The sequence below is a fragment of the Bos indicus genome, chromosome 16 (assembly GCF_029378745.1).
Source record: "Bos indicus isolate NIAB-ARS_2022 breed Sahiwal x Tharparkar chromosome 16, NIAB-ARS_B.indTharparkar_mat_pri_1.0, whole genome shotgun sequence".
Lineage (NCBI taxonomy): Eukaryota > Metazoa > Chordata > Mammalia > Artiodactyla > Bovidae > Bos > Bos indicus.
Window position 1 is genome coordinate 56,009,505 of NC_091775.1, and position 27,981 is coordinate 56,037,485.

General features: G+C 38.7%; 1 protein-coding gene across 5 annotated transcripts; it reads left to right on the top strand.

Moving 5' to 3' along the window:
• The first annotated feature begins 175 nt into the window (after positions 1-175).
• On the top strand, positions 176-27,926 carry DARS2 (aspartyl-tRNA synthetase 2, mitochondrial). Of its 5 annotated transcripts, none has more exons than XM_019976706.2 (18): positions 176-293; positions 737-894; positions 1,536-1,635; positions 2,891-2,957; positions 4,701-4,802; positions 5,189-5,284; positions 6,727-6,850; positions 8,514-8,560; positions 10,707-10,813; positions 11,601-11,670; positions 12,439-12,618; positions 13,900-14,007; positions 16,861-16,923; positions 20,603-20,755; positions 23,277-23,495; positions 23,688-23,798; positions 25,723-25,798; positions 26,701-27,926. In XM_019976706.2, exons 2-18 carry the CDS (start codon positions 777-779, stop codon positions 26,913-26,915), a joined length of 1,956 nt encoding a protein of 651 aa, XP_019832265.1. In that variant the 5' UTR covers positions 176-293; positions 737-776; the 3' UTR covers positions 26,916-27,926. The 5 variants fall into 5 exon arrangements, with proteins under 5 accessions (XP_019832265.1, XP_070624994.1, XP_019832264.1 ...); XM_019976707.2 differs by having other exon boundaries at positions 187-305; XM_070768893.1 differs by having other exon boundaries at positions 179-894; positions 26,947-27,926.
• Positions 27,927-27,981: the final 55 nt, after the last annotated feature.

The window sequence follows — 27,981 nt, forward strand, 5'->3', positions numbered from 1 at the left end:
CATTTTAACTGAGGGCATGGGAACGATCTAACCGTTACCGTCTACTTCCCTTCTCTCTGTCTTCCTTTTTTACCGGCGTTAAGCATTCCTTCCAATTTCCTCCCGTAGTAAATATGGCTGCGACGACACCCTGCCTCCTCCCCCGCGCTCTGATTGGTTGACTCCTTCTACCGTAATTTTGGTTCGTCGCGGGGTGGGTTAAGGAGTGAATGGCGCTCAGTGGCATGTATGTGTGGTTCCAGGCCCTAAAAGCATTGTGGATTTGCTTGCTTTCCTCCTTCTGAAGACTAGAGGTCGGCCGACAGGTTTGGGAGGTTTGAAATGCGGGGTTGATTTCTTCCCTGTTTTCCGGTTCTGCCCGCGGGAACCTTCAGGAAAGCGTGGAAAGACGGGAAGGGCGTGCGCCTGCTGACCGGCCCCTTGCTGCCTCTGCACGGTCGTGGTATCCCGCCTTGCGCTGCTGTATGGAGTCATTCGCTTGTCGCTTCTGGCCTACCTTTAATAGAAGTGCAAACGGATGCATTGAGAAGGGGGAAAGGGTATTAAAAAATCTTTACCCTACTCACTTTCCCCAAAGGCCCCAACGACTTTGCAGATTTATCTAGTTTACCTACACGAGCATTTGAATGTTCAGAGGACAAGGGCTTCAATATTAAAAAGAGTGGGAACTCCTGGCGTTTTAAGGGATTTGTTACAGTTCCTAAACTGACTTTTGACCACCATCCAACACCTGCAGCGTGAGATTCCTGAGCGTTTTACCATCCTGCGGCTCCAACATGTTCTGTTGGTTAAGTCGACTGTGCGGGGAATTATCCACACCCACCAGAAGGACCACCCAGTTGATCTGGAGTTCTGCCGCCCGAAGTATGGTACTGAGTTCACAGAGAATTCCAGGTGAATGCAGTATGGAACTTTGTCCTCTGAACAGCACTGCCTCTTGTTCTCTGCAGCCAGAGTGCTTTATTCCATTTCCCCACAAGTCTTGACTGGCTAGCTTTATGTATAGGAGCACATTATTCACCCTCTTCCTTTTTTATTTTTTCCCCTGAAGTTTAAAAAGACCAGTAGAGTAATCACATGAATAGTCTGTTCATTTAGTTGATGCCTAAATAAGAAGCCTAAATTTTCTTGCATACTTGAGAATACTTTAAATAGGGTTTTCTAGTGTACAAGTGACTGTTTCACTCTAGATTCATATACTAAAACCAGTTACTGCACCAACAAACTTATGTAATTTCCAGGCCTTTTACTTCATTTGAGGAAGAATGTGCACTATAAAGAACAGATCGGTGCAAACACTGAGTGATCAAAAATATTTATAGTCTTAAGAGGAGGCAAAATTTTACATTGACAGTTATTCACTTGGATTTTGACATATTTGCAGGCAATTTTAATAGTGATTGATTACGTTCTTCAACTTTAGATTTTATCCATTGACATGAAATACCAAAGATGGTATGATTTAAGAGTCTATTCTCAGAAATTTGCAAATGATATACTTTTAATCTTGCCTTTTTCCCCCTCTTTTTCAAAAGAACTCAGTAGCTTTGTTGCCCGGACCAACACATGTGGAGAGTTGCGTTCTTCTCACTTAGGCCAAGAAGTCACCTTATGTGGATGGATTCAGTTCCGAAGGTAGATAGAGGCAAGTGGTGTAAGAACACATGGTGATGGTTTTCCCAAGGCAGTTTCAAACCTTTATTAATTTTCAACCGTCAGAAGAATAAAAGCTTTGCAGCTCTTGCAGGATTCTCAGAAGTCATTGAGTTTTCAGTTTTATTTTGTTTTGAAAAACTCAAATAGTGTCACTCAGTAAGTACCAGTAACATTTGTTGAAGCGTATAATAATGAAGTGTGATCTACCAGAGGACAGAAATGTCTCTAGATTTACTAAGATTGAAGAGTTCCTAGAACTAGTAATTGGGTAAGCTGATAAGCATCAATAGCATAAAAAAGCATATTTTATTCTAAATTTAGGTAGAGAAAGGCCTAAAAATATGAACAATGATTCCTTGATGTTGAGTCCATTTTTTTGTTGTTTGGCTCTTTATTTCTAGAACATATGTGAATAGCACAGTAATTCACAATGAAGAGCTCCAAAATACATAGATTGTGTGACTTTCCTAAAAAATATGTCCCCTTTGGGTGGATATTTGACCCAGACCTTTGGTGACTTCTATCTCCTGAAATGAAAATCTGAGGAGGCTTTTCTGTACCTCTTCTTGGTACTAAAAACGTGAGAAATGTAGGTTGAATGCTATAATATTGGGATTTGGGGACCTTTTGATAGTTTGTAGAGGTTTAAGTTAGTATTAGACCTCTTTTAGAAAATTTTAGATTGCATCTCATATTTGGTGGTAGTGTTCAGTTGCTAAGTCGACCCCATGGACTGCAGCATGCCAGACTTCCTTGTCTTTCACTATCTCCCAGGGTTTGCTCAAACACATGTCTTTGAGTCTTATATTTAGAAAAAGGTAAGATTTTATATTGCTGCATTTAAAGAAATGACCAATCAGATGTCTCTAATATCCTAAAATATTACTTTTGGATTTTAATATGTGCAAGGTTTCCAAATTTAGTTAAATTTTCTTATAAAGACTTAAGCTAATAAAATTTTTAAAAATCTGCCTTTTTATTAATAACTCATCTGGATATTATTCGTAAGCTGTACATACAGCTAATAAAAGTTGATATTGCAAATGAAAAAAGTGTTTTTTCCTTAATAACCTACATAGATAATTGCATGAATATAGATAGCTATGAAGCACAGTATTTATTATAAAAAAAGAACGTGAGAAATTGCATGGGCTTTTTGTTTAGTTTGTTTTGCCTGCTTAAATTTTGGTCTCAGAGATTTTATCCTAATATGTTCATTTTATTCATTAATCAGGCAAAATATCTTCCTGGTCCTAAGAGATTTCCATGGACTTGTTCAAGTTGTCATTCCCCAGGATGAGGTAATAGAAAGGTCCTCCTATTACCTGAAAGTTTCTTTGATGCTTTGAAACAAAGCATGTTGGATCAGTGTGCTTGAGGTTTTTGTTAAAACTACTGTAAGCAGCATTAAGACTGATGACAAACTGGGAAAAAATATGTACAATTCATGTTACAGACAAAGGACTAATTTCTCTAATACATAAAGGCTTCTACAAATCAATAAAAACATTTTTTTAAGACCAGTGATCCAGTAGAAATATGAATGCAGAATATGAACATAAAATCTATAGAAAAGAAGATATAAATGGCTGTTTTTTTATATGTCTGTAGACATATGAAAATTTGCCAACTTTACTCATAGGCAGAAAAATGTGAATTAAATTGCACAGAATTGGGGAATTCCCTGGTGGCCTAGTGGTTAGGATTCCAGACTTTCACTGCCATGGCCCAAGGTTGAAGAACTGAGACCCTGCAAGCCATGCAACATGGCAAAAAAAAACATTATACAGAATTGTTATTTTTGATGCATTAGATTGACAACACACAGTGTTTGGGAAAATAAATGCTCATCCATTCCTGGAGGAAGTACAAGTTGGCACTAGCACTATGGAGGGCAATTGGCAATATCAAAATCATAAATGCATATATTCTTTGAACCATTCATTCCAGTTCCAATCAATTATCTTAAAGTTATCTTACAAACAGACTAACATAGATGCAAAATGACACAAATATAATACCAGATTATTCACTGCTGAATTGTTTTTAATTGAAAGTTGGGAATAACTTAGATATTCCCCAATAAGAGACTGGTATAAAAATTAACGTACATCCTCACAGCAAGGAAAAGCTGGAAGAAGCTCTTTATATACTAATACGGGAAAAAATCCAAATTGTATTGTTAGATATGAAAACAGGATACAGAAGAGCATGTAGAGTGATATTATCTGTACTAAAAGGGCGTGTGTGTGTCTGTGTGTGTGTGTGTGTGTTACAAAATATACCTGAAACGACACATAACATTGAGGAGGGGAATTAAGGGGTGGAGGGAAAAGATAGGAGAGAGACTTTTCACTGTAGATCTGTTTGTACCCTTTGAGATTGAGCCATATGAAGTACTACCTGCTCCAGAAGTAATTACCATTAAAATTAGATAATTCTCGCCATGCTTCTTGGCCAATTGGTTTATAATGTGGTAATATTTACAAATTTTTATATGCCTGAGAAAAATAAGATTTACTCAGCTGTTAATGTTTGAATTAAGTAAAGAGTCATGGGTTATCTTTCAGATATCAGAGATGAGCATAGCTAACCTAGGAGAAGTCTTTCATTGCTCCTAGATTTAACTGTCCCTAAGTTTAACCCTGGAGACAGTTGCCTTTCAAGTATGTGGGGCTTGTTTGCATTAATCATTCTTCTTACTTTCTATTAAGGAAAAAAAATTTGGAGACAGTTGCCTTTAAAGTATGTGGGGCTTGTTTGCATTAATCATTCTTCTTAGTTTCTCTTAAGGAAAAACAAATTTAATTCTTAACTAATAGTTTTATATGCTCGGTTATATGGCATCAAAATGGGGATTCAATTTATCAAGTTTTTGTTTTTTTTTTTTAACCAAATTCTTTAATAAAGTCATTAACGGCAGCCCTGGTATTTATGGTAATTAAGCTATGAGTATTAACATTTTTCTAAGCCATAATCTAGTTGCTGCAGAGTTCTTTAAGTTCACTTGTTTGTTGGAACTGTTTTTCCCTCTTACTCTGTAGTCTGCTGCTTCGGTGAAGAAGATTTTATGTGAAGCTCCCATGGAATCTGTGGTGCAAGTGTCTGGGACAGTAATTTCCCGACCTCCAGGACAAAAGAATCCAGTTAGTAATTTAGAAACCGTCTATTTAAATTTTACCTGTGTACATTTGCACAATCAACACATTCAAGCAACAGAGACTGTGTATCTATTAGATATCTAGCACTAAAGCTCTGCAGGTTCTACAGATGAACCTACAGATTTAAAAATCATCACTGCGAACATAAGCACCTAAATAAACATGCATGTTAAGACATTTGTTAATGAGCTCGTCAGCCACAAAGATGCATAAGAACATCAGTCATACACAGACATTTATGTTTTAGACTATGCACTATTAGCATCCCATGCGTTTTACATATGTAAATAAATGCTTGCATTTCATAAATATTCATTGTGTACATGATTGATTGAATGATTTTTAAAACAGGTCTTTTCTCTCTCTTTAAGAAAATGCCAACAGGTGAGATTGAAATCAAAGTTAAGACAGCTAAACTTCTGAATTCCTGCAAGAAGCTGCCCTTTGAAATTAAGGACTTTATGAAGGTGCCATCTTCTGTTACTAATAAAATAGAGTGTCTAGAAAATGCTGGTAACCAGCAAAGTGTTTTTGGAATTTTAAGAAAAAGTTTTTCTACGAAATTAAGCATTCTGTTATAGCTATGTCATGAATATTCTTCTAATTTTATAATTTCCTGGTAAACTGTTCTTAAATATCAACATTTCATTAAGCTAGAATTTTTGTTCAGACAGTTGGAAACATGGTTCTCTTTAAGACTTCAGTGTCATTTTGTTCAAGTTTTTTTGTTGCTATGGTTTTACATTTTGAAGGGAAATTTGTATCTACCATTGGAATGGCCAAATGGCATATATTGAGCAATGCACATGTTAAGTTTAAGCCTCTAACAATGATAAAATGTTCATAAATCATACAAATATTATTACTTTAATTTAGGATATTCTTTGAGAAAGCTAGATAGCCCTGAATATGTAAGCCCAGCTACTTTTCAGCTTTGTGACAATTATCTACAGTTGTCACAAATAATCTATAGCTACCTGTATAATACCTAATTTGTAAACTAACCTATAAAACATACATTTTTAAATTGTATGGCCACTTTGTCTTATATTTGAGTTCCCAATACTTAATATTTTAATTAGAAAAAGCAATATAAGTACAGAGTTGACCTTGTTATGGGGGGGGGGGGGCAGGGAGGAAATGTACAGTTTTCCCCCAGCTATAAGCTCTTAAAAAGAGAAGTGCAGACGGTTCTTCTATTTCTATTTTAGTATCAAAGAAATAACCTATTCTGGGGAAAGGACTTTTTAAAAAAAGTTGTCAGCACAAGAGGGAGGCAAAGATTTACCATCTTAAAAAATAAGCAGACCTCCTTGTTATGTTCCTACCAGTACAGTTGTAGCGTCGTCCTCTGTTCCCTTCATTTCACTTCTCCCATTCAGGTGAAAAGTCGTGGCTGTTTTTGGCTCTGCTGTTGATTTTTTAATAATCTTTGAAATCTTTACTTTTTCTGTTTTTTCAAGACCAAACTCCAGGCTTAAAAATGAATAATGGATAGAGAGTTCCCGGTGACCTAGTGGTTAGGATTCCAGAATCCTTTCACTGCCATGGCCCAGGTTCAATCCCTGGTTGGGGAACGGAGATTTCAATAAGCCCCATGGTGTGGTCAAGAAAGAAAAAAAGGGGGGGGGGCCGGAAATGAATGGATACAAGTTTAGAAAAGTAGATAAATTTCAGTCAGTGAAGTGTGGTTCCCTGAAAAATGTAAAATCTGTACTAGTAACAAGCCTAGAAATTGTGAGAATTAAGGATGCTGGTGTATATACAACTGGTAGAAGCTAAAGATAGAGCTAAAGTTTTTGAAAATTCAGTCTGTGTCTGAAGTTAATACCTTTTTAATGATTGAAACATTTGAAATATTTTAACATTTGAAGCATATTTAAACATAAAAATCTTTACATTTGTTTAGAAAACAGAGACTCTTCGTTTGCAGTACCGCTACTTAGATTTGCGTAGTGCCCAAATGCAGTATAACCTGCGACTGAGATCCCAGATGGTCATGAAAATGCGGGAATATCTCTGTAATCTACATGGTAAGGAAAGAAACAATAATTTCCATGTGTTTTATCCTAGAGCATAATTTAGTAACATAAAGCATAATTTAGTTCCCTCAGTTCAGTTCAGTTCAGTTGCTCAGTCGTGTCCGACTCTTTGCGACCCCATCAATCACAGCACACCAGGCCTCCGTGTCCATCACCAACTCTAGGAGTTCACTGAGACTCACGTCCATCAAGTCAGTGATGCCATCCAGCCATCTCATCCTCTGTCGCCCCCTTCTCCTCCTGCTCCCAATCCCTCCCAGCATCAGAGTCTTTTCCAATGAGTCAACTCTTCGCATAGGTGGCCAAAGTACTGGAGTTTCAGCTTTAGCATCAGTCCTTCCAAAGAAATCCCAGGGCTGATCTCCTTCAGAATGGACTGGTTGGATCTCCTTGCAGTCCAAGGGACTCTCAAGAGTCTTCTCCAACACCACAGTTCAAAAGCATCAATTCTTCAGCGCTCAGCCTTCTTCACAGTCCAACTCTCACATCCATACATGACCATAGGAAAAACCATAGCCGTGACTAGACAGACATTTGTTGGCAAAGTAATGTCTCTGCTTTTGAATATGCTATCTAGGTTGGTCATAACTTTCCTTCCAAGGAGTAAGTGTCTTTTAATTTCATGGCTGCAGTCACCATCTGCAGTGATTTTGGAGCCCAGAAAAATAAAGTCTGATACTGTTTCCCCACCTATTTCCCATGAAGTGATGGGACCAGATGCCATGATCTTCGTTTTCTGAATGTTGAGTTTTAAGCCAACTTTTCAACTCTCCACTTTCACTTTCATCAGGAGGCTTTTTAGTTCCTCTTCACTTTCTGCCATAAGGGTGGTGTCATCTGCATATCTGAGGTTATTAATATTTCTCCCGGCAATCTTGATTCCAGCTTGTGCTTCATCCAGCCCAGCATTTCTCATGATGTACTCTGCATATAAGTTAAATAAGCAGGGTGACAATATACAGCCTTGACGTACTCCTTTTCCTATTTGGAACCTGGGTCATAAATATAGACTTTTCAAGGTGATAGTGCCTGTGTATATCGGCTATATATTGCCCATCACATTGAGGTGGACCAGCCCTTTGGTTTTTATCTGTAAGTTTTCTTAGTTGTTTCTCATGCTTATACATCATTTATTGGGAGCTCAGAAATGTCACATGAGGGACTTGCCTGGTGATTCAGTGTTAAGACTGCACTCCCAAAGCAGGGGGCCTAGGTTTGATCTCTGGTCAGAAAACTAGATCCCACATGCCCAAACTAAAACCTGAGGCAGCCAATTAAATAAAATTTAAGAAAAGAAGAAGAAGAAGAAATGTCATGTGAATGAAACTAGACTTTTCAATCAGTCCTGGACTTTTTTCTACTATATTTGTGTTATATTTGCTATGCTAGCAGAACAGGAAAACCAGAACAGTTCAATACACAAGAATCCGTCAACAGAATTATTTCAGGACAAGAGTACAAACTTTATGAATAGAATAGAAAATCTTCAGCTTCCCTCTTGAACTGGTAGAAACCAGCATTAATGTGCTTGGTAACTCAATTACAGTCAAAATTCCTAATTAAATGGTAGCCTCAGATTTGTTGGACAGTACTTGGTAAATTCATGTTTGGTAAATTCCCATCTATTAAATTCTGACATGTCTCTCTTTTTTAGGTTTTGTGGATGTAGAAACACCAACATTATTCAAGAGGACTCCAGGGGTATGTATATTCCTTAAGTCAGCCTACTAATAATGTCCTGCTGGTTATGAAACTAGACCACTTTGCTTTTATATTGCCTTAGTTCTATTTCTTTTATTTTACTGCCTTAGGATGGTCACATTAACTAGGTGTTTTTAGAGTTGAAAAAATAATATGGGTTAATACTTTTAGTCAGAATGTTTTAATCCTATATCATTTTCTTTCCATTGAGCTTTATAGCTACCAATCAATAATGAATTTGTTCTTTAAAACTAAATCACATGTTCACTAAGAATTGACATTTCCAAACACTGGTATTTATACAATCCATGGACTTATAAAATTATAGTTTAAGTTTAGATAAGCAATTAAGAATTACTTGCATAGGAACTGATGCCCAAAATCCTTTTAGTTGGACTTCCCTCCTGGTCCCTTGGTGAAGAATCGGCCTGCCAGTGCTGGGGCACGGATTCTATCACTGGTCCAGAAAGATTCTACGTGCCGTGCAACAACTAAGCCCATGTACTGAAACTGCTGAGCCCATGCAGCACACCTACTGATGCCTGTGCACCCTGAGCCCATGCTCTGCAATTAGAGAAGCCACTGCAATGAGAAGCCTGCACACCACAACTGGAGACTAGCTCCTGATTGCTGCAACTAGAGAAAACAACCACATAGAACAAAGATCCAGCACAGCCAAAAATAATAAATAAACAGGATTCCAAATTAAAAAAAACAAAAAACTTTTAACTAGTAACACAATTGGGCATTCATCTCAAAAAGCATAATACTAAGTTGGGATCAAACTGCCAACATCCACTGGATCATCAAAAAAGCAAGAGAGTTCCAGAAAAACATCTATTTCTGCTTTATTGACTATGCCAAAGCCTTTGACTGTGTGGATCACAATAAACTGTAGAAAATTCTGAAAGAGATGGGAATACCAGACCACCTGACCTGCCTCTTGAGAAGCCTGTATGCAGGTCAGGAAGCAACAGTTAGAACTGGACATGGAACAACAGACTGGTTCCAAATAGGAAAAGGAGTACGTCAAGGCTGTATATTGTCACCCTGCTTATTTAACTTATATGCAGAGTACATCATGAGAAACGCTGGGCTGGAGGAAGCACAGGCTGGAATCAAGACTGCTGGGAGAAATATCAATAACCTCAAATTTGCAGATGACACCACCCTTATGGCAGAAAGTGAAGAAGAACTAAAGAGCCTCTTGATGAAAGTGAAAGAGGAGAGGGAAAAAATTGGCTTAAAGCTCAACATTCAGAAAACTAAGATCATGGCATCGGTCCCATCACTTCATGGCAAAGAGATGGGGAAACAGTGGCTGACTTTATTTTGGGGGGCTCCAAAATCACTGCAGATGGTGATTGCAGCAAGGAAATTAAAAGATGCTTACTTCTTGGAAGGAAAATTATGACCAACCTAGATAGCATATTCAAAAGCAGAGACATTACTTTGCCAACAAAGGTCTGTCTAGTCAAGGCTATGGTTTTTCCAGTAGTCATTATGGATGTTAGAGTTGGACTATAAAGAAAGCTGAGCACCAAAGAATTGATGCTTTTGAACTGTGGTATTGGAGAATACTCTTGAGAGTCCCTTGAACTGCAAGGAGATCCAACCAGTCCATCCTAAAGATCAGTCCTGGGTGTTCATTGGAAGGACTGATGTTGAAGCTGAAACTCCAATACTTTGGCCACCTGATGTGAAGAGCTGACTCATTTGAAAAGACCCTGATGCTGGGAAAGATTGAGGGCAGGACGAGAAAGGGACGACGGAGGATGAGATGGTTGGATGGCATCACCGACTCAATGGACATGGGTTTGGGTGGACTTTGGGCGTTGGTGATGAACAGGGAGGCCTGGCGTGCTGCGTGCGGTTCATGGGGTCTCAAAGAGTCAGACACGACTGAGCAACTGAACTGAATATTAAGTATACTTAATATGTACAAATATTATTATACTTAATATGTACAAACATTATTTAAAGCCTACTATGTGCCAACCTTTTGGGGACTGAAGGATGAGTCAGAAATGAACTGTCATTTGTGGGAACTTTACTCTTTAGTTGATTTCATTGAGGAACGACTTCCACCAGTTGTTGGATATGTTTTTTTAATAATATTTCTGCACTCCCTCTCTCTCATTCAAAGGGTGCAAAAGAGTTTGTAATACCATCCAGGGAACCTGGGAAGTTTTATTCTCTCCCTCAGAGTCCTCAACAGTTTAAGCAGCTTCTGATGGTTGGTGGTCTAGACAGGTGAGCTTTCTTTATGCTAGCAGTGGTCAGAAAAAAGGGAAAGAGGGGAAAGGAAACACAAAATTGTCTAATCTTTCAAAAGAAGTTTCGAAAATGTATGAGAGTTTGGAAAATACTTGTAAAATACCCTAAAAACGTGTAGTTATTATGTAAAGATTTATTCAGTGTCCATTATGTACAAAGTTCTATGCTAATAGATGGGACAAGGGGTTAAAAACAAAAAAGAATAGGTTTTGCTCTTGAGCTGATGAATCTAAGACAAAACAGGATAATAAAACCAAGTGTGACGTAAACCAAAAATAAGTATGCTGAGAGTTGCAGACTGGTTGCCTTAAGTAGTTGGAAATTATATTGTTTTGGGGAATATCATTAAAAACTTTGTGATCTAGGCCTTCTGGGACAGAGCTGCATTTCAGCAGGTGAAAATGAAAGTTGGAACAGCATAGCCCAGGAAGGCTCAAGTGTACTCATGGAGCAGTGGGTATTTCAGTTTGGCTGAAGCAAAAGAGTATGTATATAAAGAAGCATGGACTGTCCTGTGTGTCAGTCTAATATTTGGACATCCAAAGGTGCCATTGTATGTTTTTAAGAAAATATACAGAGTAGTTAACTTCTCGTGGGTCAACCATATGTCGGAGTAGGTTAGAGCATCTTAAGGATTTTACAGTTTCTTGCGTTGCTTTAGTAGTAGTATTATTTCATAGCCTACATTGCCAGGAACTATTAGGGGAAAGTGTGTGTGTGTTTCTAGAATCCTGACTGAATTAATGCTGTTTTCCAATTGTAGATATTTTCAGGTTGCCCGATGTTACCGAGACGAAGGTTCAAGACCAGACAGACAGCCCGAATTTACTCAGGTACTTATATTCATTCGCCTCTTATTGATTCAGCCTTGCTACACCCAAGAATGTGGACAGAAATTATACTTTCTTCTCATTCCATTTATCTATCAGATATTTAATTAAACCAACCTGTAGTTAAGGCATTAATTATTTAATTTTTGATCCATTTACAAAGAATATGGTCTCATGTTGATGTTTGACAGAAAACAACAAAATTCTGTAAGGCAATTATCCTTCAATTAAAAAATAAATTAAAAGAAAAAGAATATGGTCATAAACTAAGGATGAACAGATTCCTAAAGTGTTTCAATGATCATGATATGATAAAGTTCTTTTAAAAAAATCTCTTGTGCACTAAAACCAACAATTTCTCGTGTTGACATTTAATCTGTAAACAGATCTAGTCAGTGTGAACAAAGCTATTATGATTTAGTTTCTATGTTATATCATATTAACCAGTGTAGGTGAAGCACAAAAGCCGTAAGATTTAGAGATGGACAGACATTAAGATCAAATACAGTTTAACTGCACACACTCAGAAGTCACTTAGCCTCTCTGAGCCTTCAGCCATGGGATAGTTGTGGGCACTAACAGTTGGATGTATGTAGAGCATTAGCACAGGGCCTGGCACAAAACAGACATACTACAATATTTAACCTGCTCCCCCACGTAGTAAGAACAGAATCCAATGGTAACTTGAAACAAGAGGAATACATAACTGTGTATGTCTTTATTAATACGGTGGCTCTTCAAGTTAGTTTCCGTATGTTGTTTCGGTTTCAGATCGACATAGAGATGTCCTTTGTAGACCAGACGGGCGTCCAGAGTCTAATTGAGGGCTTGCTCCAGTATTCGTGGCCCAGTGACAAAGATCCTCTGGTGGTCCCTTTTCCTTCTATGCCTTTTGCTGAGGCACTGGCCAGCTATGGAACCGATAAACCTGACACTCGCTTTGGGATGAAGGTACTTTTCTTCACTTTTCCCAGGACTCCGCCCCCAAATGGTCCTGTAGTCAATTTTGAACCACTTTAACCTTTACAACCAGTTACACTGTTGTATCATATTTTTTGCTGTTCTCTTAGCTTGTTACTTTTGTTGTTACCCAGCGACAGCAAGAGAGAATAATAGCATGTTAACATTACAATCGGAGAAGGCAATGGCACCCCACTCCAGTACTCTTGCCTGGAAAATCCCATGGACGGAGGAGCCTGGTAGGCTGCAGTCCATGGGGTCACGAAGAGTCAGACACGACTGAGCGACTTCACTTTCACTTTTCACTTTCATGCACTAGAGAAGGAAATGGCAACCCACTCCAGTGTTCTTGCCTGGAGAATCCCAGGGACGAGGGAAGCTGGTGGGCTTCCGTCTATGATGTCGCAAAGAGTCGAATATGACTGAAGCAACTTAGCAGCAGCAGTAACATTACAATACCTTTTCTCTATCTACTGTGTTCCAAGATCCATTTTCAAGAGCAAGGTTTTTCCTACTGACAAGTTATTAGTTATATGGATGTGAATGGTAACTTGAAAGAAAAAAAAACTTACTCTTTCCTCTTGAATTTTTCTTAAGCTAAAATGGACTTGGAAGGCAAATGATTAAGGGTTATTTATTCTCTTTCCCTGGTCTATAAAGAGCTCAAACATGGGAAATGTTTATTCGCAGAGCAGTTTCCCTTAGGAAGCCACTTTTTATTTTCTCTTAGAGAGCAACAGTTCTTCATTGCTGTAATGCTGATGACATTTATCTTGGTTCTCAGTGTAGATTCCTTAGAAACTGAATTCTGCCTGGTCCACAAATAGGCAGCACTTAATTCTTATAATGAAAAAAATGTAACAGAAAAAGTTATACCTACCTGCTTACAGCAGCCAGGTTAACTACTCCTTGTTTCTTTTGTAATATGAAATGGTCGTTCTTCTTAAGTTAGGCTGCCTAAGTTAAATTCTGGCTCTGCTACTTACTGGCTGTGTTATCTTGGGCAAGTCATTTCTTTGTGCCTTGGTTTCCTCTTTATTAAATGGGGATAATAAGAGGGCCTACCTCATACTCTCATTGTACAGATGAAATGAACTATTACTGATACCTTAGTACCTTAACATTTTTATGGTGCCCAACCTGCAGTAAACACTGGATGAACGTGCTCTGTAAATGTTAAGATCTATTCTCCTCTTTAAAATCTTGTTTGTAAAAGGTTTTGTGATAAAAATGACCTCACGTTGAGTTACCTTCTTCTGTTCTATTTTCCAGATTGTAGATATCAGTGACATGTTCAGAAACACAGAAGTTGGATTTCTCCAAGATGCCCTTAGTAAACCCCAAGGAACTGTCAAAGCCATATGTATCCGTAAAGGAGCAGTAAGTGGAGCCAATTCTATGTCTTCTCTAGAATCTGTATTTGGGAAGTAAATATGTTCAACATTGGCATGTTTAAGCTTCAGAGAGAAACATTCTCTTTAAATAAAAATGTAATTTGTCATATAGAGTCTAATAGTGTCTTTAGAAGCAGAAGATATTAAGAAGAGGTGGCAAGAATACACAAACTATACAAAAAAGATCTTCATGACCCAGATAATCAGGATAGTGTGATCACTCACCTAGAGCCAGACATCCTGGAATGTGAAGTCAAGTGGGCCTTAGAAAGCATCACTATGAACAAAGCTAGTGGAGGTGATGGAATTCCAGTTGAGCTGTTTCAAGTCCTAAAAGATGATGCTGTGAAAGTGCTGCACTCAATATGCCAGCAAATTTGGAAAACTCAGCAGTGGCCACAGGACTGGAAAAGGTCCGTTTTCATTCCAATCCCAAAGAAAGGCAATGCCAAAGAATGCTCAAACTACCACACAATTGCACTCATCTCGCACGCTAGCAAAGTAGTGCTCAAAATTCTCCAAGCCAGGCTTCAGCAATATATGAACTGTGAACTTCCAGATGTTCAAGATGGATTTAGAAAAGGCAGAGGAACCAGAGATCAAATTGCCAACATCTGCTGGATCATAGAAAAAGCAAGAGAGTTCCAGAAAAACATCTATTTCTGCTTTATTGACTATGCCAAAGCCTTTGACTATACGGATCACAATAAGTTGTGGAAAATTCTGAAAGAGATGGGAATGCCAGACCACCTGACCTGCCTCTTGAGAAATCTGTATGCAGGTCAGGAAGCAACAGTTATAACTGGACATGGAACAACAGACTGGTTTCAAATAGGAAAAGGAGTACGTTAAGGCTCTATATTGTCACCCTACTTATTTAACTTATATGCAGAGTACATCATGAGAATTGCTGGGCTGGATGAAGCACAAGCTAGAATCAAGACTGCTTGGGAGAAATATCAGTAACCTCAGATTTGCAGATGACACTACCCTTATGGCAGAAAGTGAAGAAGAGCTAAAGAGCCTCTTGATGAAAGTGAAAGAGGAGAGTGAAAAAGTTGGCTTAAAGCTCAACATTCAGAAAACGAAGATCATGGCAAATAGATGGGGAAACAGTGGAAACAGTGGCTGACTTTGTTTTTCTGGGCTCCAAAATCACTGCAGATGGTGATTGCAGCCATGAAATTAAAAGACGCTTACTCCTTGGAAGGAAAGTTATGACCAACCTAGACAACATATTAAAAAGCAGAGACATTACTTTGCAAACAAAAGTCCGTCTAGTCAAAACTATGGTTTTTCCAGTAGTCATGTATGGATATGAGAATTGGACTGTAAAGAAAGCTGAGCACCAAAGAATTGATGCTTTTGAACTGTGGTATTGGAGAAGACTCTTGAGAGTCCCTTGGACAGCAAGGAGGTCAAACCAGTCCATCCTAAAGGAGATCATCAGTCCTGGGTGTTCGCTGGATGGACTAATGTTGAAGCTGAAACTCTAATACTTTGGCCACCTGATGCAAAGAGCTGACTGATTTGAAAAGACCCTGATGCTGGGAAAGATTGAGGGCAGGAGGAGAAGGGGACAACAGAGGATGAGATGGTTGGATGGCATCACCGACTCAATGGACATGAGTTTAGGTGAACTCTGGGAATTGGTGATGGACAGGGAGGCCGGGCGTGCTGCAGTCCATGGGGTCACAAAGAGTCGGACACGACTGAGCAACTGAACTGAGTGTCTCTAGAACTATAAGGAGAGAATGATAAAACCTTATGAATTTGAGTTTACACTCTCAAGGTCTAGTGCTTTTATTTTTCTTTTTAATGCTGTAAAGTTCTGTACTTCCTTTGGGATTATTTTTCTGTTTCCAGCCTCAGTTTGTCCAAAGGCTCCCAGTTCTGTATCAATTTTAGCATAGCCATTGCTTGTTGGTTCGGGTTTTCTGAGGCTCTGGGATCTATTGTATTAATAATGGGAAGAGAAAGGAGGTGGAGCTATGAAAAGCAAAAGGAGTGGAAATGAGAGTAGGAGAATTGTTGGGTTGGTTAAGCATGGGCTCTTTAGTAATGGGACGTGTCTTTTTTATGTAGTTAGCACATCTGCTTTGGAAATAATTTAGGAAGAGGAATTCCAAATGTATTTTGAATAGGATGACTATTTTGAAAGACTACTCAGTTGAATATATAAGCATATTAGTATATTTAAAATGAGTATAAGAATTCAGTACCATTACTTTTTATTCACTTCATATGTTCAGTGGAAAGTAATTTGGTGCCCATACTCTAGTCCAGATATATTGAATGTGTCCAGGTAAGCTCAGTATAACATATATTGCTTGATATTATTTATCCCAATTTGAGTATATCCATTCTTTCCCAGGTAGATTAGAAGGGTCATGAGCCATGTAAACCTCTTTATATCTCCCGTACCTGAGCTCCATGAGTATTACTGATGATGAGAGCCATAGTATCTCACTTAGAAACACATTGGGATAATTTAAAGAAATAAGATATAAAGAATTTTAAGTGACCTGAAATAATCAAATTCCAAGCCTTCTTATTGATTTTGTTGATCTTTCACAATTCAGTTGTAAAGATACATTTTGAACATATTATGTATGCACAGTCTTCTGTGGAATACATTCACAGCTGTTTCCATTGAGACCTGCATAATTAGAAAGAATACACCTGAAACAAGCCTTAAAATTTTGTCATTTGACAATAGAAATTAAATCTTTATTGAACCTTATATTATAATGGAAAGACACAAAATATATTTCTTTCCCATTTCATTGACATGTTTGTGAGGCTATCATATTGATGAATTTACTTTTTCTTTCATCAGAAATATTTGAAAAGGAAGGACATTGAATCCATTAGAAAATTTGCAGCTGACCATTTTAATGAGGTAAGGAGCAGGTTTTTTCCTTTCTTTTAGGGATTCAATATTTTAACTATTAATTGCTTGTACTCTTATGCTATCATTAGTCTTGAGAGGTTTGTTATTTCAGATCAGTCTTCTACTTTTCTTCTTTTTCTTTTGAAAGTTAATCTTACCCCTGGATATAACTCCAAGACTCCAACTTAGATGAATTTACCATTAATCAGAATGCAAATTTCAACCATAGCCTTTTAAAATAAATAATAGTACTTTAATGCAGTTGGGAAGATTAAATAAAGCCCAAGGTTTAGTGGGCCCAAGGTTTAAATGAAGCATGGTTAGTGTGAAAGAAAGCCAATATTCATTATTCTTCCCATACCCTTTTTTTAAATTCTGAATATACCTGTCCTTAGATATATTTTGTGTTCTTGGCTTGGTGAACGGTAACACTAAAATCTAGAGGAAAAGGAGCAGGAAATGGGCATTCTTACACTGTCACTGGAAGTATGAATTGCCTCAATCATTTTGGAATCAATAACTTTAAAAATAGTCATGCTCTTTGAGTCAGTAATTTTCTATACCTTAAAGGAAGGATCTTGGATATGAGGACACTTATAGACAGTATTGAAAGGTTGTTGTTGAATGAAAAGACGCCGGGATTCTTGGCCGCCAGAGGAGAAGAATTCAATCCGGGGCCAGAGACGAGGCTTGATCACTGAGAGCTTTTGTGTAATAAAGTTTTATTAAAGTATAAAGGAGATAGAGAAAGCTTCTGACATAGGCATCAGAAGGGGGCAGAAAGAGTACCCAGCTGCTAGTCTTCAGCTGGATGTTATATAGTCACTAGCAGTCTGTTAATGAAAGAAAGGAATGTCTTAAAACTCAGAATGGCACCAGGCCCCTAACCCATAAGATGCATTTTGGGATAATCTTGGCACCAAATGGTTCATCCTGGGCCATAAAATGATTAACTTGAATCTTGTAGAAGGACAGATTACCATACAAATAGTTTCGTTTACATAGATTAGGGCGACGATATCTGAGTATAATATACTGGTTTTTCAAGTAGGTTCTGAGCCATGAGAGAACCGACTTGAAGACAGAGTTTGGGATAAATGCATAACACATTAGCATAGCTTAAGACAAATATTTCCATAGAAAAATGCATTGGTTATCTCAAGGTTTGAGAATAGTTAACTTCAGGTGCAACCAGGTGTCATTATGGCAACACAGTATTTTAAGAGAAACCTCCTTTTAAATTTGTATAGAGAAGGAAAAAAATATCACTAGGTTTTTTTCCTCCTGCCACTTAAGAAAGATAAAAATGTCTGACACTTGCTGGAGACCCCTGGCCTTCCTGCCTGTTACCCTCTCAGTATTATTTACAGGAATAAAATGAAATCATATGGGAGTGGTTTAATTAAGGAAGAATTAAGGAAATAAATATTAAAGTTCCTTTTTGAAGTTTGTAATGTAGGGGAAATGTTCAGGTTATAATGATCTGTAAGAAAAGGAGAATACAGAATTATATACTCACTGATCATAACTATATAAACTCCATGGATTGAAAATGGACTACCCAGTCTCTTCAGCAAGTGGTATTGGGAAAGCTGGACAGTCACATGTAAAAACACACTTCAAACATACTGTCACACCAAAATAAAGTAAACTCAAAATGGCTTGAATGTTTAAAATATAAGACATGACACCTTTAAACACCTAGAAGAAAACATAGGCAAAACTTTCTCTGACATAAATTGTAGCAATTCTTTGTTGGATCAGCCTCCCAAGGCAAAAGAAATAAAAGTAAAAACAACCAAATGGGACCTGGCCACATTTACTAGCGTTAGCTCAGTAAAGGAAATCATAAACAAAACAAAAAGGAAACCTATGGACTGGGAGAAAATATTTGCAAATGATGTGACCACCAAGAGCATATTTTCCAAGTTTACAAACAGCTCATACAACTGAATATCAAAAAACCAAAGAACCCAATCAAAAACTGGGCAGAAAACTTAAGTAGACATTTCTCCAAAGAAGATATACAGATGACCAATTATTAGAAAAATGCAGACCAAAACTACAATGAGATATCACCTCACACTAGTCAGAATGGCCATCATCAGAAAGTCTATGTAAACAATAAAAGCCAGAGAGGATGTGAAGGAAAGGGAACTCTCCTACACTGTTGGTGGGAATGTAAATTGATGCAGCCAATATGTAGGACAGTATGGAGTTTTTTTCCTTAAAAAACTAAAAATAGAGTTAACTATTTGATCTAGCAATCACACTCCTGGCATATCCTAGAAAAGAGGAAAACTCTAGTTTGAACCCCAGTGATCACAGCAGCACTATTTACAATAACCAAGACATGGAAGTAACATTCCGTGTGTTGCACACTTTGAGGGGCCTTTTAAATATGAAGCTTAAGACCTCTCTTTGTAACTTGCCTGTCTCTTTTGTTTTCATGTCCTTTCCATCATTTTGTCTTTTTTATTCTTTCACGAAGATTTCTTCAGCTCTCCTGTTGAAATTTAAGTAGTCATATTTTTATATCCTATTAGTTCTTGCTTGCTTCTTTGCATTTTATTCTGGTTTTATTGATAAAGTATCTTTTTTAATACCTTTGAAGATTCAAGTTTTTTTTGGTCCCTAAATTATCTCTTTCCTTAGGGGTCTTTTTTTTTTTTTAATGCTATAGCTTATTCAATATGTAGTGATTATTAGTTACACATATTTAAGAATGAGCTATTTCAAAAGCTGTTTAAAGGGCCCTATGTAAATGGTTAGGTTTACTTTCGAGTGAGCAGCAAGATGGTTGCCTGTTTCCCGGCGGCCCTGTGCCTCAGAATTTTGCAGGGTGAGATCAGTTCCTTCTTTAAAAAAAAAAAAAAAATTCAGGCAATTCTTTACTGGGGCCCCTGCTGCAACAGAGGGGAGCAAGAACAAACGACAGTTTCCCTTAATTGTTTGTTCACTGGAGGATGGGGACAGGGCGGGCAGGGGACAGAAGTGAGCTTGTTCCTTATATGGGATGAAGATAGGGGTTTATCCACGTGTTGCTGCTGCTGCTGCTGCTAAGTCGCTTCAGTCGTGTCCGACTCTGTGTGACCCCATAGACGGCAGCCCACCAGGCTCCCCCGTCCCTGAGATTTTCCAGGCAAGAACACTGGAGTGGGTTTCCATTTCCTTCTCCAGTGCATCAAAGTGAAAAGTGAAAGTGAAGTCGCTCAGTCAGGTCCGACTCTAGCGACCCCATGGACTGCAACCTACCAGGCTCCTCCGTCCATGGGGTTTTCCAGGCAAGAGTACTGGAGTGGGGTGCCATTGCCTTCTCCGATCCACGTGTTAGGCCATATCAATTCCTTCTTGTGCTGAAGCTGCTCCAGTGTTCTCTAGGCTAGAGTTTCCTTCATCTTGCTTCTTTGGTCATTCCTATTTCACTCACATGCAACCTGCCAAAAATTTTCACGAATCTCTTATTTGCTGGCATCCCTTCCCATCCTTCTTTCCTTTTTCTTTTTTTTTGGTTTTTTTTTTTTCGTTTTGGTGAGATTACTTTTCAGATTCCTTTAGTATCAAGGAGGAAATAGAGATAATCTCAAGATAACCTCTTCTTTTTCTTTTGGAGGCAAGAAATCTTTGTACTACAGGAAAAATAAATCACCCCTGCTTTTTAAAAACTGTAAGTCTTTTTCTTTATCAGGAAGTCTTACCTATATTCCTGAAAACCAATGAAAACTGGAATTCTCCAGTTGCTAAGTTCATAATGGAGGAGCAAGGCTTGGGGCTCGTCAAACTGTTGGAGACCCAAGAGGAGGACGTGGTCCTGCTCACTGCCGGAGAGCACAAGAAAGCAGTAAGAAAAATTACCTCCAGGCTTCTGTGCTGTTGGTGTTGAATGATGCCTCTCTTCTCCTATGTGTATCGTACATACTTGAAATTGACTGTTAATTTCATAAAATGGAGCTGCTCCACATGGTTTTATATATATGTTTTATAATTTTATTGATTTTTGGCTGCACTGGGTCTTTGTTGCTGCATGGGCTTTTCTCTAGTTGTAGCCAGTAGGGGCTTCTCATTGCACAGGATTCTCTTTTTGTGGAGCATACAGTTGGGGCGTGCAGTCTTCAGTAATTGCAGCACTCAGGCTTGGTTCTTGCTGCTCGCAGTCTGTAGAGCTCGGGCTCAGTAGTTGTTGTGCACAGGCTTAGTTGCTCCATGGCATGTGGAATCTTCCCAGACCAGGATTCTGGTCTTATTGATAAAGTTCCATGTGTCCCCTGCATTGGCAGGTGGATTCTTATCCAGTGCGCCAATAGAGAAGGCCAGTTTTTATATTAATAAATGTCTTTTGGCATTTTATAATGCATTATGTAAAAACTATAGTTTTTGCATCATCTGCCAGCCTCCATTGGCATTGCTCACACAGATTAGATTTGGCTGATTAGGAAAGCCACTTAGGTGGAGAGAGGGCTATTGATACTCATTGTACAACTGTGAAAAAATTTTTCCGTTTTGAAGTTTCGCAGATTAAGAAAAGTTGGTAGTCCCAAACTTTTGTACAGAATGCATTTCTGAAAATGTGAAGGGACGGATCAGACTGCTGAAGGGCTGCTGGGTTGGCAGACACTCCTGGTCCTACTTAGCTGAAACAGAATCCTTTTTCCTCAGGAGCAGCACCTGGCAGGTGGTACACGCTGCCACACACTGGCTAAATCACCATTCTTCAGGAGATATATGGAACAGTGGATTTAACTTTAGAGATCACTGTAAAATATACAAAGTGTGGTTTGTGTGTGCATGCTAAGTCGCTTCAGTTGTGTCCAACTCTGTGACCCTATGGACTGTATTGTGCCCTCATTGTAAAATATACAAAGTGTGGTATAAAACTCAAACATGAATATTGAAAATATAATGTGGCGGGGGGGGACTTCCATGATGGGCTAGTGATTAAGACTCTATGCATGTAGTGGGTATGGGTTCAGTCCCTTATCGAGGAACTAATATCCCATGTCCCATGCAGCCAAAAAATAAAAAGAAATACTTAAAAAGAAATATACTGTAGGGAATTCTCTGGTGGCCCCATGGTTAAGACTTTGTGCTTCCACCCCATGGGAACCAGTTTCAGTCTTTGGTTGGAGAACTAAGATCCCAGATGCCACATGGCACAGCCAAGAAAAAGAAAGAAAATATACTAAATATACAGTAAATGTCAAGCATGATAAAAAGTCATCCTTGCACTATAGTATATCTTTATAGTGCCTAATTTGTACTTTATCAAGTTTATTCTACTAATTTATATTTGTGCTGTACTTATTTATCATTATTTCTTCCAAAGGAATAGTTTCAGGGTTCATCTACAAGCCTAAGTTAATCTACTACCCTTCCCTTTCCCTGCAGTAAGAGTGAAGAAAGCTATTTAATTACAACTTTTTTTGAAACCACAGTCATTTTTTAAATTAATTCATTTATGAAAATTGAGGCACAGAGGTTAAGAATTTGTTCACACTCACACAGCTAGGAGGTGGAGGACCCTGACTTCTAACCCACAAAATCTGTTTCCAGAAGTCTCACTCTTAATGTAACCTCTAACCCATACTGTCTCTCTAATAATGGCCAACATTTATTGAATGTTAAGTGTATACAGCCTCTCATCAGCTCCTCCCCACAATCCTTCAGGCACAGTAAGGAAATACTCATCATAATGGCTGGTTCATATTACAGAGCTTATCTGACTTGATCTTCACAACAGTCTTTAGAGTAGATATTTTATCTCCATTTTACTATGGGAAAAGGTGCACAGGAGTTAGTAGCCAAACTGAGATACAGACCTATGTTAATCAAGCTCTGGTACCTGTGTTCTCAAGTCACTGTGTTAGCAAATACTCACCAAATCTGCTGAGTGTGGCCATCATCCTCAGCAATGTCGCAAATCATCCTCAGATCCTTCTCTTCTGAGAGGCAGAGAGTGTCTCGTCTGTAAATTGGATAGCTCAATTGATAGAGAATCTGCCTGCAATGCAGGAGACCCCGGTTCGATTCCTGGGTCCGGAAGATGCCCTGGAGAAGGGAAAGGCTACCCACTCCAGTATTCTTAGGCTTCCCTTGTGGCTCAGCTGGTAAAGAATCTGCCTGCAATGCGGGAGACCTGGGTTCAATCCCTGGGTTGGCAAGATCCCCTGGAGAAGGAAAGGGATACCCACTCCAATATTCAGGCCTGGAGAATTTCATGGACTGAATAGGCCATGGGGTCACAAAGAGTCGGACACAACTGAGCGACTTTCACTTCTCAGAGAAAGGCCTGGCTTTAGAATCCACATGTGTCATTTGCTGCCTGTTCTGTTACAGCAGTTAACGTTTGTATCTTCTGTTTGCAGTGCTCTTTGATGGGAAAATTACGACTGGAGTGTGCTGACCTTCTAGAAGCAAGAGGAGTGGTGCTTCGTGACCCCGCTCTGTTCTCTTTCCTTTGGGTGGTGGATTTCCCCCTCTTCCTTCCCAAGGAGGAAAATCCCCAAGAGCTGGAGTCAGCCCACCACCCATTTACTGCTCCCCATCCGAGTGACATTCACCTTCTTTACACTGAGCCCCACAAGGTATGATAGCTATACTTCCAAATTAAACGGAAATACGGAAACTTCAGGTTTCATGGTCTGACCCAGTTCCAGAAGCCCCAGAAGAAATTGTCAGATTTGAGCCATTGTCCCTAAGTAGCTACAGTTTCTTCAACCTACAGAACAGAAAACCAGAGATTTTTCTCTAACACAAAGGCTCTTTGAATCTTCTAGGTCCGTAGCCAACACTATGACTTGGTTTTAAACGGCAATGAGATAGGAGGTGGTTCTATCCGAATTCATAATTCAGAGCTTCAGCATTACGTCCTGGACACAGTACTAAAGGTAACATCATCTTCTAACCTGGCCTTTTTTTAAAACCCTAATATTTGTCTGTTTTGTTAAAATTTGTCATGAATGGAGGATTCACTAGCTACAGAATAGTGTCAGCTTATTTCTCTACCTTTAGTGTTAGACTTTGAAAAATAAATTAAAATAATGGGTATTTTTTAGTGACTACTATATGTCAAGCACTGTTTAAGTACCTTATATGCATGGACACACTGAATCCTCACAATTATTTCTTTTGTGTCAGCTTAGCTGTGGACTCTATAGTTATCTACTCTCCGTCATTAGGCATGGGCTCTGGAACACATGGGCTCAGTACTTGTGGTGCAAGGGCTTAGCTGCTCGGCAGCATGTGGGACCTTAATTCCCCAACCAGAGATTGAACCTACATGTTCTGTGTTACAAGGCAAATTCTTAACCATTGGACCACCAGGGTAGTTCCCTCACACTTACTTTTTAAATTAAGACCCTTATTCTACTTATTTTAAAGATAAACAGATTAATGAACCTAGCCTAAAGTCACATAGCACAGAAACAAGCAGCGCCAGGATTCAGGCCCAGGCAGGGTTGCTCTTGAACCCAAGCTCCCAACCTCCTAATCACGGCACTGCTCCAAAATGGATGCAGTCTGAAGTGGCTGAAAATTGTGTTGTTTTGGGGGGGTGGGGGGGTGCAGTTTTGGCCACACCACAGGGCATGCAAGATCTTAGTTCTGCAACCAGGGATCGAATGCATGCTCCCTACAGTGGAAGTACAGAATCTTAACCACTGGACTACCAGGGGAGTCCTGAAAATATTGATACTGCTAGAGAAAAGGAGAGTGATTTGAAAGAATTTTATGTCACTTAGTATTTGAGGTGGGGTAGATTTTAATGATAATGACGGAGAGTGGGTTAATCAGAATTTTCAGAAGAGTCTATATAGATGCAAGCCTAAGAATCTGTGGTTTGTTGATGACTCTTCAGGAGGCTAGGATGGATTTCAGGAGGCCCAAGAAATCCTTGGAAATCTTTGGTCCAGGAAGTCCAAGAGAGTCTAATCCTAAAAGATCACTTTGTGGAGTGGGTTATTTGAGATTGAGGAACTTTGGGAACAGCATTGGAGAACTCAGAACACTCTAGCTTTAAAAACTTTACAAACTCCCTTAACTTTTCTCCTCTTAAGTCAAAACCCCTAACCGCTAGTTTCCCACTAGTGGGAAACCACTTCTGTTTTTTCTTCATTCCTTTCAAGCTTCTCAAAATGTCAGTGAGAATACATTGCTTGAACTTCTTCTCTTCATTCACCCTAGTGCCTCTCGGCCCTTGTGCACATTAGAACAGAATCACCGGTAAAGCATTAAAAACAAAACAAGAAAACCACTCACTTTTCCTCAGCAGACCAATTAAAATAAAAAAGCTCTAGATGTGAGATTTGGACATTTGTTCCTTGAAGTTTCCCCGACTTGATTGTGACCTGTAGTCTGGTTGGGGACCCATTTCAGACACAGCTGCAACACTTCCACAGGCATTGCCCATAAAAGCTATCTTGCCCGTGGTCATCAGATCCAGCAGCCTCTTGTTGGCCCACAAGCTGTCTTATCTTCTGGCAGCATCTGCACTGTTGCCTTCCTGATAACCTCACCTCTTAGCCCATGTGACAAGACCAGGTCCTCCTTTTCACCCTTTTTCTGAGGCCACATCTCATGTCCTTAATTGGTCTTAACTCTGTCTGCATTATCAGCATAATAGCTGCATTTACTGAGCCCCAGGCATTTCTCTGCATGTTATAGTACCCCTGATTTGTCATATTCTCTTGCTAAATATAGGCCTCTAAAGGTACTTTTTAAATTCAACTTTTATTTTCCCTTTAGCAACTAATTATATTATTCTGGCACCTAGTGGGCCCTCAGTATGTATTTAAATTATCTTTTGAATTTCAGGAAGATGTGAAATTGCTCTCCCATCTGCTCCAGGCTTTAGATTATGGGGCGCCCCCTCATGGAGGAATTGCCTTAGGTAAACAATCTATCCTTTTTTAAGCCTTGTTTCAATCCATTGCCTAAGTGTCAAATTTGGGCTCTCAGTTTATGAGGAAGGGTGGGGTTGGGGAAGTGGAGGAGTAAAGAGGGTATGAGGTGAGCCCAAGAGTTCTAAAAGAATTTGGTGTTTTTCATTTTGATATTTTTTTGCCCATGCTGTGTGGCTTGTGGGATATTAGTTCCCAGACCAGGGATTGAACCCGGTCTGAGCAATGAAAGCATGGAGTCCTAACCACTAGACCACCAGGCGATTCCCTGATGATATATTTTGTAAAATATATTTAACCAGTTATAAAGATAAAAGTTAACTGATAATTTGCATTTGAAAATGTTTTTTAATAGAATAAAACTAGACAAGTCTTAAGTCAATATTGCTCACTTCCCTGGAAGCTCAGACACGTTCATTGGAGTATGAAAAGTACTGCTCCACAGTATTCAGCTTATGTGAAATTAGGAATATGCCAGTGCCTTTCTGATGGCCCAGGTTGCTCACATTGCTAGTTTTTTCAAACAAGAAAAGTGTGAGAGGTTCTAGGCAGCTTACCTAGATTGTAGGCCCTCAACAACAGGGACCTCCTTCTGTGTTTTTGGAGTCCTGTGCACAGTACCTAATTTTTTTTAGGCCTTCAGTGAGCACTTGCTAAGGTCTCATTAATTGCTGTGACTATTAATCCCAGTCACATGTGAATATTAGTCCTGAGCACTTTTCTACAATGAGATAAAAGAACCTCTCAAACAGAAGTTCCCTAAAAAGGCCAGGGAACTGTGATTAGCTGCAACTTATTAAAGGCTCTTATTTGTTTTATACAACCTTTAAGAAAAACTAAGTCACCCTCAACCTTAGATTATGTTCTCAGTTATCAACTTTATATTTTACAGGGTTAGACAGACTGATGTGCCTTGTCACTGGAGCACCAAGCATCAGAGATGTCATAGCCTTCCCCAAATCCTTCCGGGGGCACGATCTCATGAGCAATGCCCCAGATTCTATCCCTCCTGAGGAACTGAAGCCCTATCACATCCAGGTCTCCTGGCCAATGGATGCAGAAACAGAAAAGAGCTCATCGAATCATCCATGCCGTTCAGAAAGTTGAGCTATTGAATTTTGTCCTTTGTTTCCCCAAGGCTAAAATCAGATCTGGAGTTCGGCCACAGATCTGACTTCAAGTTTTTCGATGGAAGAAATCCAGGCTACATTCTTCACCTCAATGAATAAACAGATAAAAGGTATCCAGTTTTCATGATAGCGTGCAATGCTGGGATTATTTGGAACTTTTTTAAAAGTTTCTTTTTACTTGGAAAGGTGTGAAAGATGGCTCTTTGTTGGAGTAACATAAAGGCATAGTATTTTCTAATCACATTTTTTATACTCAGATAGTAGACTGTTCTCTTAGGACAGAGGTAGTCAAATCACATGTAAAAATGTGGAAAAATTCTTGCCCCATTAGACTGGTCAGTTGACGGAGGGGTCAGTGCAACCAGCTTCACCACAAGAATCCTATAAAATAACCTGGATAATGACATTTATACTATCAATGTAATATAGTGAGAAGCAACACGACATAAAGCAAAAAAAAATCACTGAAATAAAGGTCACAAATGTTAATCAGTGCTTTACCCCACAAGTTGTGTAAATCTCTCTTGGCCTCCCTTTCTGCCTATATGAAATATAAATAGTACTTTCCCTGAATCTCTCTTCTTGTCAGAATCCTAGGAGATAAATATATGTGGAAGATAACTTGAGTAAATATGCTCTGAAAACCTTTCAGGCATTATTTAAATGAAATATTATGCACCTGGAAATAGAATACTATTTAGTATATAAAGTAAAATACTTTATGTAAAATACTAAAATACTATGTACTTTATAATTTTAGGTTAAAACTGACATCTATGGTAAAAAGGAAAACAATAATCTCACTAATCATTATTATTTATATTTCTATTTTTTAAAATAATCATGAATTCCTGAACAAATTTTCCTCAATTATAACTGAAAATATTAACCTTAAACCAACCTCAAATGTAGAAAAGTGAACACTGGAATTTACTCATTTTTTTACACATTCTGTTGACACAAATAAAGACTTATAAAATGTGAATAAGGTCTTGATTGTTTTCTACTTTATCTTTTGCCTTGACATTCTTTTGATTTACAAT